Source organism: Diceros bicornis, chromosome 34 (genome assembly GCF_020826845.1).
Source record: "Diceros bicornis minor isolate mBicDic1 chromosome 34, mDicBic1.mat.cur, whole genome shotgun sequence".
In the NCBI taxonomy this organism is placed as follows: domain Eukaryota; kingdom Metazoa; phylum Chordata; class Mammalia; order Perissodactyla; family Rhinocerotidae; genus Diceros; species Diceros bicornis.
In genome coordinates this window covers 6,718,957-6,731,989 of record NC_080773.1, presented here as the reverse complement: position 1 = coordinate 6,731,989, position 13,033 = coordinate 6,718,957, and the positions used below count along the sequence as shown (strand labels likewise).

Here is a 13,033-nt window from a genome sequence, read left to right as displayed (position 1 = left end):
CCCTAGGAAGCTGGCAATCATGGACGTTTTAACGATGTGCCCAGAAGCCTGCACGTGGCTTCCTTTTACTCCTTTCTCTGGTCCAGTTACTCACTGTTCCCTAACTGCACTGTGCATTAGAGTTACTATGGAGGGCCTAGACACAGCTCCATGGATACTGCACTTCTGGGGCAACTGGGGCTTTTTCAAGTAAATTTGCCTGTACGTGATTTTCCCCTTACACTCCTGACTTTAGAAACTGGCCCCAGCATAGGACACTACTCCAATGAAGGAGATCCACTGATATACAAGGCATTATAGTCCAAATACCTAAAAGATAAGGCCTTATAAACAAGGAGGAAATCACAAAGAGGGGCCTTCCTGGGAGAGAGAAGGTGCCACAAAAAGCAACCACATGCGTCCCACAGCTAACTGGCAATTAAAGTTTTGCACACTCACCTCTTCATCCATAAAATCTTCAGGACCAAGAACAGATCTGTCTGCTCTGTTCTGTCGTGAAGACACGAAGGAAGAGGGTGTCCATCCTTAAAAGAAAAGAGTTTAGAACATTATGATCCCAGATAGTATTTTGGTGTATAACTAAATAATTAAATAACATGTATGGACTTGAAACCCCCAATAACTACAAACTCTTAGCTACTTCCCATCTCACTGCTCATATAGACGTAATTGTTACACATAAACTTCTTATTAATCCCCATATTCCCCATTGTCAGAACTTAGTGGATACAGTGAGGTTTCCCCATAAGAATTTGGAACCAAGAGAAATCAAATTATACATTGAAAGTTAAATTGTGAAAGGAACACAAGTAGATCTGAGAAGAAAGATGCAAGGTCACCTTAAAAGGCAGGATCCGCCAAAGACCAGCAGGACAGTAACCTACACTAATGTACTAACACATCAAAGAAACAATACATCAAGGTGCCTTACTCAGCCATGAAATGATGCCTAAAGAAAGAGTCATGGAAGCAATGCAGGCAACATTCAGGGTGCCCTGGCCCGAGGACTCAACCTGGCTAGTCTAAGGGCAGGTAATGGCCATACCAGGCCCCCAATTCCATCAAACACCTGAGTCCTATAACTAACACCCCTGTTCCCCAGCCCTGGTCACCAAGCATGTGCCATGCTTAAAGAGAGAGAATGCTCTGGAGGTCAAATGTATCTGTAACCATCCACAGGTAAACTTTTCTAGTTTTCTCTAAGAGTGACACATTTCCTACAAGAGTCCTGTGGAGCTAAGAAGGATGGGGTAGATCTACCTCTTGTTTTTTTGGTGAGGAAGACTAGCCCTGAGCTAACATCTGTTGCCAATCCTCCTCTTCTTGCTGAGGAAGACTGGCCCTGGGCTCACATCCTCTACTTTATATGGGACGCCACCACAGCATGGCTTGACAAGCAGTGCGTCGGTCCACGCCCGGGATCCAAATCGGCAAACCCCAGGCCACCGAAGCGGAGTTCGCGCACTTAACGGCTAAGCCACCGGGCCGGCCCCGGGTAGATCTACTTTTGTGAGGTGGGTGGAGCAGGTTTCTCGGCCAACATGGGAGATACTCCAGGAGAGTGAGGATCTGCCCCCCTGGGCAATACCCTGGGCCCAGCACCTTCTTCCACTTCAGATTTTTATAGTCTTGCCCTATTTCTGCACAGTCCCTGAATCTGTCACTCCTAATGGTAAAGAGATATTTCGGTGTATTAACATATCACAGTCTACCTGACTAATCATTTGAGCTGGCCTTACTTTTCAATTATAATATACAGCACAGCCATAATTACAACAATCAGCAATGTATTAGTATACTTCTTTCTGCACAAACCTTACTGTTATTTTTAACGTTTTAATAAGTGTGCTATTTTAATAGTGCCTTAGTTACTTTAATTCACTTTTCTTAATAATAAGGCTGAATATTCCATAGAGCATTTCTATCTCCTCTGGAGTAAACTGTTCCAGTATTTTGGTCTTTTGTTCATTGAACTGATCTTTACACATTCTGGATATTGAAATTTAGTCATCTTATTTACCCCAAGTATTTTTTTTACATGGCTTTTTTTTCTTTCTTGCATTACTTTTCATCTTTATTTTACTATTGTTGTTCTGTACAAGTTATTTTTTTTAATGTATATAAAAGATCTGTCCCATCTTGTTCTGAATAATTGCTACATGAGTTAATCAGTTCATCTTCCATTAATATCTGAGATTTTTAAGCCATTTTTCTTCCAGTCTCTATGTTAAAACATTAAAAAACATACATTACTTTAAACAATACAGAATTTATTATATTGCATAATGTGAAAAATTTAATGGGATTTTTCTCCAGGTTGAGAGCATGTCCTGACAGGAGACAGCAGCTCTGACCCTCAGTGGCCTCATCTACAAAACAGCTGTGCTCCCTGCCCTCCTTAGTCATAGGGTCAGGTGAGACGACGATTACCTGAGCGAACCCGTGTGAGAGCACTTTGTGTGCCGCAAGACGCAACATAAAGCGGAAGTCATTATCATCATTTAATCATCTGGTTAGGACGCGTCTATTTTTTTAAAAGTGAAAGAAAACTCTTTCAGCTACAGTTCGTAATCAATGAACAACACACAAGTTGACTCTGGAAACATTCCACACATTCAAAGAACACAAAAGACGACAGTGTCTGTACTAAAATGTTTAAAGAAGACGGTATTTTAAAGGGGGGAGGGACCTTATGATAGTCAATCATTGGCTTTAGCAATATCACAGCTATAAGTAGGAAAGTCATACCTTCTTTTGAGCCAACAGTGTTGAAGTACCCAGCAGAGAACCCTCCACTGAAGGCTCCATGAAATCGTTTATACCTTCCCTTCTCATCTCTGACAGTCTGATCCTGAAGAGGAACTGGTTTCTTTGGTCTTTCACCTGAAAACAATATTTTGAATGAGAAAGAGGGAAATGGATGGTGGGTTAGAAAAATTTAGGAAAAATGTCATCTCTTAAACAAAATGAATTGTTCACTTCTTGTTACTTCAAATATGACTATTTTAATTAAGTTACTATTCCTAGACTCTACTGGCTTATATAGTTTAAAAGACAATGTTTTATCAAGCTTCTTTATAGTTGTAAGATAATTATAAATATTTCTTATTTATATTAGAAATGTTTTAGCAAATGGCCTGCTTTTCCCACCAAATTCCATTATGAAAACCGAATTACATTGTGGGGGACGGTCCAAACAGAGTTGAAATCTGCTGGTGAAGAGGAAGGAAGTTGCTGGGGTGGCACATGGGGTGCAGACAGAAGCAAGACTTCTATATCTCTTCTAGAACCTCACAGCACCCTCGACTCCAGAATTTTTCCTTTGGTATTGCCGATTTTCCCCATATCTTAAGAGTTTCCTTATTTCTGGGAATTTCCTGATTCCATAGTTACTGCTCTTTAAACTTATTCTTTTTCCTACTTTGTTGAAAAAGCTGGGTCGCTACATCACACAAACAAAAAGGAATTGAATACACTTTAGCGTAGCATAAAAATTCCTTCAGTGTAATGTTTCAGGTACTACGACACAAATTACTGCCTAATTTTATCAACTCCGATTCAAAATTCTTAATATATTTAAAATAAAAAGTAGCCATCAAGTTATTTTTGAACACTCAGTACAGAAAGCAAGTTACACAGTCGCTAAGTACACAGGGTTGAGAGTCACAGTGCTCTGGATTGTAAGGCCAACTCCACCTTTGCTGGCGCTGGGACCTTGATAAACTTAACCTCTCTGTGCCTCCATTTCCTCATCTGTAAAATGGGCATGACACTAATAGCAACAGCTATTTCATAGAGTTGTTATGCAAATTAAATAAGATAATGTCTCTAAAGTGCTAAGCGAAAAGAGGCATACACAATAAATACTTTCAAAGTACTAACTGCTATTGCTGCTCTTATTCTTATATACAGTAGGTGAGATGTATCCTACAGTCCATGTGTACCTGTTACTTCAGTGATTAAGCCAGTTCCTACTTGTAGAAGACAGAACAAAAAGTTAAGGAACTTCCAGCCTCATAGTCCTGGATTCTGACTTGCAGCTTGTGAAGTATTAGGTCATTTCTGGAGTGCAACCCACTGCAGGGTAGTCCAGAGCTCAGGTTCTGAAGACCAGGAGACTGGATGCAAATCCCCTCCCCTACTACTTGCTAGCTTTGTGATCTTGAACAAGTTATTTGATCTCTCTAAGCCTCAGCCTTCACAACTGTAAAATTAGGGTAATAACAGAGCCTACCTTGTAGGGTGGTGCTGAGGATTAAACACCATGTGCAGAGAGCTGAGCACAATGCCTGGCCATAGTGAAGCTCGGTTAATATCAGCTACAATTTCATGTCATTCTAAAGAAGTGAATTATAACCTGGGTCCCACAATCCAAGATTTTCACCATTTCTTAGACACACAGTACACACACTGCATCACTGCATGTGCACCCAGCATGATTCCTGGCTAAGGTGGGGTTTCTCAACCTCGGCACTATTGACAGTTTGGGCTGGATAATTCTTTGCTGTGGGGGACTGTCTTGTGCACTGCAGGATGTTTAGCACCCTCCCTGGCCTGTAACACTAGATGCCAGTAGCAACGCCCCCTTCCCGCCCCTGTGTGACAACCAAAAATGTCTCCACACATTACCAAATGTCCCTTAGGGAGCAAAATCGTCCCCAGTTGAGAACCACTGGGTTACGGTGAGAGAGGACAGGCCCTGCCAATGCTAGGTGCTGTTCTTGCTCTGTTCTCAAGGTGCTCCTGATCTGCAAAGGGAGATAAGATCTGCAGACAACTAAGTGGAACCTATGGCGGCAGATGATGAGGGCCAACCAGCGTGGCGGAGCGGGTCCCACAGGGCTCCAGAGGAGGAGGCACCACCTCTAACCACAGCCCAGGAAAACCCCAGGAGTTTGGCATTTCAGCCAGGCCCTGTTATAACTATGGCACTAATAACAACTAATCCCTTCCTTTCACACTTATTATCTCATTTATCATACCCTGAGAAGGATGTTCTGATTAAGGAACTGCCCTAAAGTCCACAGCCAACGAGCACAAAGCTGAAATCAGATCTCAACTCTGCCTCCAAGCCAGGGACGCCACCCACACATTCCTTCACTCATCCCCTGCCCAAAATGTTACTGAGGGCCTCACCATGGAAGCAGCCCTGTTTAGACTCTGGGTGTGGAAAAGTAAACCCACCTCTGGCCCTGTTCCCAGGGTGCTCAGCGCCCAGCAGATGAGACCTGCAGTAGAGGACCTCTTCTGACAATGTGCAAAGACCACAACATCGCAGTCACCTCAGGCATGAGCAGAATTTGGCAGCTGCAGATAGGGACACAATTCCCAACAAGGCACCAACTCCACCAGTAAACAGGAGGTCTAAAAGGGTAATGTCAGATGTTTTGAGAAAGTAGTCTAGTCTGACTGTAGGACAAGCAAGAAATGGAAGATGGAACCAGAAGGGGAGACAGAGGGCCCTGAACACAGTGCTGCAGGGTCTGCGGTATGTGGGTGACGGGAGCCACAGACAATTTTAAGCGGGAGAATCACAGCATCAAGGAGGAGGAAAATAACCCTAAAATTAATCTGGGTACAGGATGAGCTGGAGACGAGAAGAATTCTAGAGCCAAGTGAAAGTGTCTTAGGAAAGAGTAAATAAGTACTGGTGCCCCCTTCCTTCAAGGCCAGAGGGCCTATGGGTCTATGGGTGAGAGTTGGACCACTGTCTCTTCACCAATAAACCTTTCCGTCAGGGCCAGCAACTTTAATTAAGTAATGGAGTCCCTCCTCTACCAATGTTTGTCTAACCTGTCACTAAAACTTCAAAGCGAGAAGTAAAAGTGATTATTGGTCTGGTATGTTATATTGTAAAATGTAGTCAGAGTGCATTTAAACTTCAAAGGAAACAATGAATCGATCTTCAAAAACTTCTAATATTGAGAAGTTAAAGAATGAGTTTAGGACAGAAAAAAAAGTCTATAAATCAAATGTGCCCTCCTTCCACTTTAAAAGCATGGTTAGACCATTAAGCTTCATTTCAGATATTGTGCACCATCAAAACAGGAAGAATTAGAAAAATATAGGTCAAATAGTTGATGACTTACAACACGTCACTTCACAAGGAAACAAATGTGAGATCAGAAATATAGAAATGATAGAACAGCTGCCTAACACGGCTGTAATAACCTCCACTCATGCCTGGCTAATCCTCACTCTCTTCCTGCATATCTAAATTCTAACCAGTGTGCAAGGGATCCCATCCGGCCTTCTCAGGCTTCCTGTTAGTTTGTGTAGGTTATCTCCTATCTACATCAGATACTTAGTACTTGTGAACCTTGTACTCTTGTTCTCAATTAGATCTGAAACTCCTCGAATAACGCATCTCTGTCAACAAATTCTTTGAGACCATGGGGTGATGCGTTTGCCAATAAAGCTAATGTGATCTTAGGTTGTATTAAAGAAATATAGTCTAGAATGAAAGACATACTAGTGATGGCCTGGCTCTACCCACACTCTGGTCCCATACTTGGGGAAAGGCACTGACAAATTAAGGTTGAGGGGACTTTAAACTGAATTCATTAGAGAACTGAGGATGTGGAATGTGGTACAGAGATGTCTTAGAGGAAATGCAAGGGCTGTCTTCAAACACATAAGAAGCTGTCAGGAGACTAACATTCCTCCATCTTTTGTAAGCAGAGGGTAGAAGCAGGGCCAGTGTCTGGCAGAGGTTTCTAATGATTAGAACTATTTGTAGGGAATAAAAGGGTAATCAGTGGCAATGTCCCAGAAGAAGTACAACCCACCTGACAGGATGTGGTCAGGTGCGGAAAAAAGATCCCACCAACAGAAGATCTGCAAATACCTCCTAGCTCACCATACTTCCTCTGTCTTTCCCACAGGGCGAGGATTGCCATCAGCCCTTATGAGGCACTCAATACATATTTTGCTGAACAAATCAAGTCATTAAGTGGGCCAGACCAGAAACATGGGAGAGAACCTTGCTTCTTCTTGCCCTCACCCCCATATTCCACCAGAAAATCTGGTCAGCTCTGCTTTCAAAGGATATCTCAACTCAGACCACTACTTACCACCACCCCTGCTAACACTCCAGGCCAAGCCACTGTCATCTCCAGACCTCTTTTTGCTAATCTCCCTGCTTCACTCCCTGCCCACCCCCAACCCGCCTATTGTCAAATTCGAGGATGGAATAATCTCTAAAATATACATCCCTCCCTTGCGTAGCGCTCCCCCCGCCCCGCCCCCTGACTCTCCTACACTTATTATAAAACCCAAACCCAAACTCCCTTACCATACCAAGGAAGATCCAATCCCTGACTCCCTCTCTGACCTCATCTTCTACCAGTCTCTCCCTGGTGCTGTCTGCTCCACCCACACCAGTCCCTCAATTTGCCGAACTGGCTCCGACTTCAGAGCCTTTGCACTTGCTGTTCCCTCTGCCTGAAATGCCCTTCCCCAGATCTTCGTATGGTTGGTTCCTTCCTCTGTTTCAAGTCTGACCTCAAACGTCCGCTCCTACGGAAGATATCGCCTGTTTGTCATCTTTCTATTTCCCATCCCTTTGGGTTTTTCATCTGTCCTCCAAAACGTGAGCCCCCAGAAAGCACGGCGCACGCCCGTCTCGTCGCCGTTCCCAGCGCCCGCAGCTTTTCCCCCCGGGCCAGCCAAGGCCTGGCACAGGGTGTGCGTTTTTGCCCCGCATCCTGGCCCCCCGGCCTGTTTTCCACAGGCCTCGGCAACCAATCTGGCCCGCACCTTCTTCCAATGGCTGCAGGCCGGTCCCATAGCTGACCAAGTCCTCGTCGCTGTCACTATCCAGCGCCGCCATCCTGCTCCCTTCCAGGCCCCGCCCCCTCGCTACGGAGGCCTCGATGGGCCAAAAGCCTCTGCTCTTTCTCCTCCGCGAACAGAAGCGACGTTCTTAGCACAGATCTAAAATCACGCCCTCCTCACCCGGCATGTCTCTGCGCCTGGGGGTTCTCAAACCCATCTTGTGGGAGGCAGATCCCGGCAGGAGTTGCCTCGGAGGCTTTGGCACCACGACATTTCATCCTAGCTCCGCAAGCCGGTCAGGAGAAGGCACCTGAGAGAAGCTGGAAGCCACCCAGCGTCCGGCCGCAGGGTGGGTTCTCCGTGAAGCGACGCCAAATACCTGCCCACCACCCCTTGGTCCCTGGCCCCAGCTCCCCTTCTCCTGCCAGCAGACACTGCTCCCCTCCGTCCCATCCCCACCCCTGCCACCTGCGGGGAAAGTTCCCGTGCTCCCAGATACACACACACACACACACACACAAACACACACACACGCACGCTGTATATTTCACCCTTAGGTTTGCATAAGTGGAGTCGCCTTCCAGACCTGTGGAAGGATTCACAGACGCTGGAACCCCGATGCCCATGGTGAAGGCACATGGACATGAAGCTTGGAAGAAGAGACTAAACGAAAAGGAGAGAAAGAAAGCGGTGGGGTGGGGGGGCAGAAATAAAGAAAGAGAAGAAGAAAAAAGGAAAGAAAACTGAAAAGAGAAAGAAAAAGAAAAAGGGGAAAGGAAAAGCAAGCACACAAGCCAAAGACTGCTTCGAGGCAGGGTGGGGGACGCTGAAGACCCCTTATTAAACCTAAAGAAACCAACACCTGTCAAGTGGGGTGCTGTTATCCCACCCTGAAACTCCTTTTGACAGAAGAGAAAAATGAAGTGCAGCTAGTAAGTGCAGGGTGAGGCTGAGATGAAAAGCAGACCTGGAAGCCCAAGTTTTCAAAATGAGGATGAGAAGGCATGTGAGTCAGAATCAGCAGGAGGATATTAAGATGTCCCTCCCAACCATCCCCCAGGCCTCCTGAATCAGAACCTCTGCCGGTGGGGCTCTTCTTTGAGCCCTCCAAGCACACTCTGACCTCAAGGCCTTTGCATTCACTGTTCCCTCTACTTGGAATGTTCTTCCCCCAGATACCACATGACTCATTGCCTCACCTTCTTCAGGTGTCTGCTCAAGGGTTACTTTCTCAGAGAAGCCTTCTGCGCTATTTAAAAAACAGTCCCTGTCTGCTACACTCCCTATGCCCCTTGCCTTGTATTTTTCCGCAACACTTAATGACCTTTAATACACTACATAATTTGATTTACTTATTATATCTATTGTCCTTCTCTCCCTGTTGGAATGTAAGCTCCACAAGGACATAGATTTGGGCCAGTTTTTCATTTTTTCTTTGCTGTGACCTCAGAGCTTAGAGCAGTGCATGGCACGTAATAAGCACCCAATAAATAATTTTGAAAAAAAAAAAGAATGGCTAAATAGTTAAATGTCATGATACGTGACTGTAAGAAACAAAAGTCTTTTTTAAAAAAACATAGCCCCCAGGGGCAGGCCCAGTGGCATAGCAGTTAAGTTCCCGTGCTGCACTTCAGCGGCCTGGGGTTCGCAGGTGTGGATCCTGGGTGCAGACATACTCACCACTCATCAAACCATGCTGAGGCCGCGTCCCACATACAGCAACTAGAAGGATGTACAGCTATGACATACAACTATCTACTGGGGCTTTGGGGAGAAAAAAGGAAAAAAGGAGGAAGATTGGCAACAGATGTTAGCTCAGGGCCAATCTTCCTCAAAAAAAAAAACATAGCCCCCAAATTGTTTGACAAGTCTTCCATTGAGAAGTAGAGTCTATGTCCCCTCCCCTTGAATCTAGGCTCCATGACTGCTTGACCAAAAGAATACTGTGAAAGTGACAATATGACATTTCCCACACCCAAGCTTTAAGAAACTGGCAGCTTCGACTTTCTGTTTCTTGGGATGGATGCTGGCCCTTGGAACCCAACCTCCAGGCTGCAAGGAAGCCCAGGCCACAAGAAGAGGCCATTTGTAGGTAGGTATTCCAGCCCACGACCTAGCCCAGGTCCCAGCTAACAATCAGCATCAATCCCCAGATATGTGAATGAGGAAGATTCAGAACGACTCCAGTTCCAGCGCCCATCTGACTGCAGCTGTGTGAGGACCCCAAGCAAGAAGCTCCTGGCTGAGTTCAGTCACCTCCTGGAACCAGGACAGATAATAATAAAATGATTGTTCTTATTTTAAGCCATTAAGATTTGGGGTAATTTGTTAACAGCAATAGGTAATTGGAACAGCCTGTATGATGGAATACTATATAGCATTTAAAAATGCTGATGGAAGGGGCCAGCCCGGTGGCATAGGGATTGGGTTCACGTGCTCTACTTCGGTGGCCCAGGGTTTTCGGGTTCGGATCCCCGGCACGGACCTACACACCACTGGTCACGCCATATGGCTATTACATCTACAACACAGGGACACAGTACATCCACAACTATAATATAATATGTGTACTATATCTCCAGTAAACTCCCCAAAGAAACTAGTAACAGTGGTTGCCACTGATCAAAGGAAATCCAGGTAGGAGAGATACATGTATATAGCATTGTACCATTTGAGTTTTTGTTTTTGGCTATATCCACAGTATTCTTTCCAAATTCAATACCATATTTTTATGTCAGTGGCTTGGTTTTCAATTGAAAGGTTTTTGAAGGTATTCATATGTACCAGTGTACTAAAGGAAAGACATCCTTTTGTTTCTTGAAGCCCTGCAGGGCTCCCAGGGTCGTCATTTGACCAACTGTCATTGTGAATGTAAATACAGATATTGAAAGTAAAGAAGGCCAGGGGCTAATCCACACACCCAGACAAATCATGAAGGTCCATGATTTTATTTCTAAATTACCCAAACTAATTTTCTTACAGTTTATAGCTTCTAAAGAGGCAAGATAAACCCAATAAATTTATTCCTGAGTGTTTACTTAACTGGACCCCTGACAATCACAAGCATTTGGTAAAACAGTAATAACCAGCCTCTCTGACTGCTGATCTATGAGGTTCAGGAAACAAGGGAGCCTTCAAAGTCCCTGCTGCTTCCTCAAGAAGTGGCTCCGGCCAGCCTGGTGGCGGAGCGGTTAAATTCATGTGCTCCACTACAGCAGCCCGGGGTTCGTCGGTTCAGATCCTGGGCATGGACCTACTCCCCACTCATCAAGCCATGCTGAGGTGGCGTCCCACATAGAACAGCTACAACTCTGCAACTATGATACACAACTATGTACTGGGGCTTTGGGGAGAAAAAAAAGAAAAAGAGGAAGATTGGTGACAGATGTTAGTGCAGGGCCAAACTTTCTCAGAAGGAAAAAAAAAAGTGGCTCTGCTGTCTCCTGGGTATCTGCGGGAGTGACTGGATGCTTCATTTGTGACCCTAGTCACTTACCACCCAATACTCCCAATTCTTGGCAGCGGGAACCTAGAAACAACATGTGTTTTTATGCAAAGCTGTAGCAACCTAAACACCATATACCTTTCCTTTCTTATTCAGATATGCAAGAAGGCATTCATTTTTTCCATTGTGTTTTCTTATTGAAATATATGTACAGAAAAGTACACAAATAATAAGCACACAGTTCTACGCATTTCCACAAAGTAAACTCACCCATGTAGCAATAAGCAGATCAAGAAACAGAAAATTTCCAGAATCCCAGAAGCAATAATCACAGAAGGGACTAATTTTATCTGTTTTGTACTTTATATAAAATGAAATCATACCGTATTTAGTCTTGCTTCTTTTGCTCAACAATATTTTTGTGAGCAAAATATGTTGCTCACAACATACTTGCTGCTTGTGATAGTAATGTGTTCATTTTCATTGTGTAAAATGTTTCGTCATGTGACTATGCCACAATTTATTTATCCATTCTACATTCTACGGTTGATGGGCATTTGGGTAGTTTCCAATTAGGGGCTATTTTGAAAAGCGTAGCTGTGAACGTTTTATGGTGAACAGACATATGCATTTCTGTTGGGTATCTATCTAGAGTCGGAATTGCTGGATCATAACTTATGCATATATTCCGCTTTAGTAGAAAATGCCATAGAGTTCTCCAAAGTGGTCATACCAATTTACACTCCCATAAGCAATGTAGGAGATTCTGATTGCTCCATATTTTCATCAATGCTTGGTATTTTTTGCCATTCTGTCACTCATTTATTTTTAACCCATAATCACTTCTTTCCAATATGCCAAAATATTCTTCCTTTTAAATCACAGGGAACGGTATAGTGTAGCATAGTGTCTGGTGTAGCACCAGACAGTATAACCTACCAGGCTGGTGACCTCTGAGCCTCAGTTTCTTCCTCTGTGAATGGGGATGATAAAATACCCACTTCATAGGGTTGTGGGAGGACCAACTGAGATAACATATGCAAAGTGCATAGCACAGCTCCTTGCATAGAGTCGTACACAATAAATGACTGCTACACGTAAGACCATATTTCATAGCTGGGGAAACTGAGGCCACGAGGGGTAAAAGGATCTGACCAAGGTGACTCAGTGCCGAGCCTGATGTGGCCCTTTCTAGTCAGTGCTCCTCCGTGGCACCATATGGCTTCAATTTCTAAGAATTTGTTTTCATAAAAATTGCAAAGTGGGGTCTATAATTTACAATGAATTTTATTTGCTTAAGGATTACCTTGTAATTTCTGCTTTTAATTCGGCAACTTTCATCAGATTCTTCAAGAGGGAACGTACGCTAGGCTGCCCTCAGAGAAGCCAGTGCACCTTTTGTCAACAAGTAGGTCTTAGGTGGTGAGACTTGCATTTTACTTGGAGGAACTGGGTCCCTGAACAATCAACCACTGGCCTCAGCCGGCTGGTGAAACGGACGTGACAAAAGAGCTGTTTGTGTTTGAGATTTTAACCTTTTGCCTATCTCAGAAATTCCCACCCCGATTTTTTGTTAGGAGCACAGAGGCTCCTCAGAGGTTCTTGTGACACACACCACCAACAGGGTTGACAAATAGCAGGTTAGATGTTACTCTCCTGCTGGGTCAGCAGCAGCAGCTCTCATTTCCTGATCACAGCAGGATCAGAGATATGGGGTCAGGCCTGTGGGTCCCCCTGCAAGGAGCTGTGAGAATGTCTAGATATGTATGCCTGCACAGCCCCAAGAGGGACACTCAGAGGGCTCACGTGACC

General features: G+C 44.5%; 1 protein-coding gene across 2 annotated transcripts in view; it reads right to left on the bottom strand.

Moving 5' to 3' along the window:
- GPATCH1 (G-patch domain containing 1) overlaps positions 1-7,846 on the bottom strand; it is a 40,197-nt gene extending 32,351 nt beyond the window's left edge. The window contains exons 1-3 of one of the 2 annotated variants that reach the window (XM_058529089.1): positions 7,759-7,846; positions 2,749-2,883; positions 439-524 (exon numbers count right to left, since the gene is read on the bottom strand). In XM_058529089.1, the coding sequence (XP_058385072.1) occupies positions 439-524; positions 2,749-2,883; positions 7,759-7,831 (294 nt within the window). In that variant the 5' untranslated portion in view covers positions 7,832-7,846. Of the gene's footprint in view, positions 1-438; positions 525-2,430; positions 2,525-2,748; positions 2,884-7,758 lie in introns of those variants that run through there. The other variant, XM_058529090.1, reaches the window with a different exon arrangement.
- Between the last annotated feature and the right edge of the window lie 5,187 nt (positions 7,847-13,033).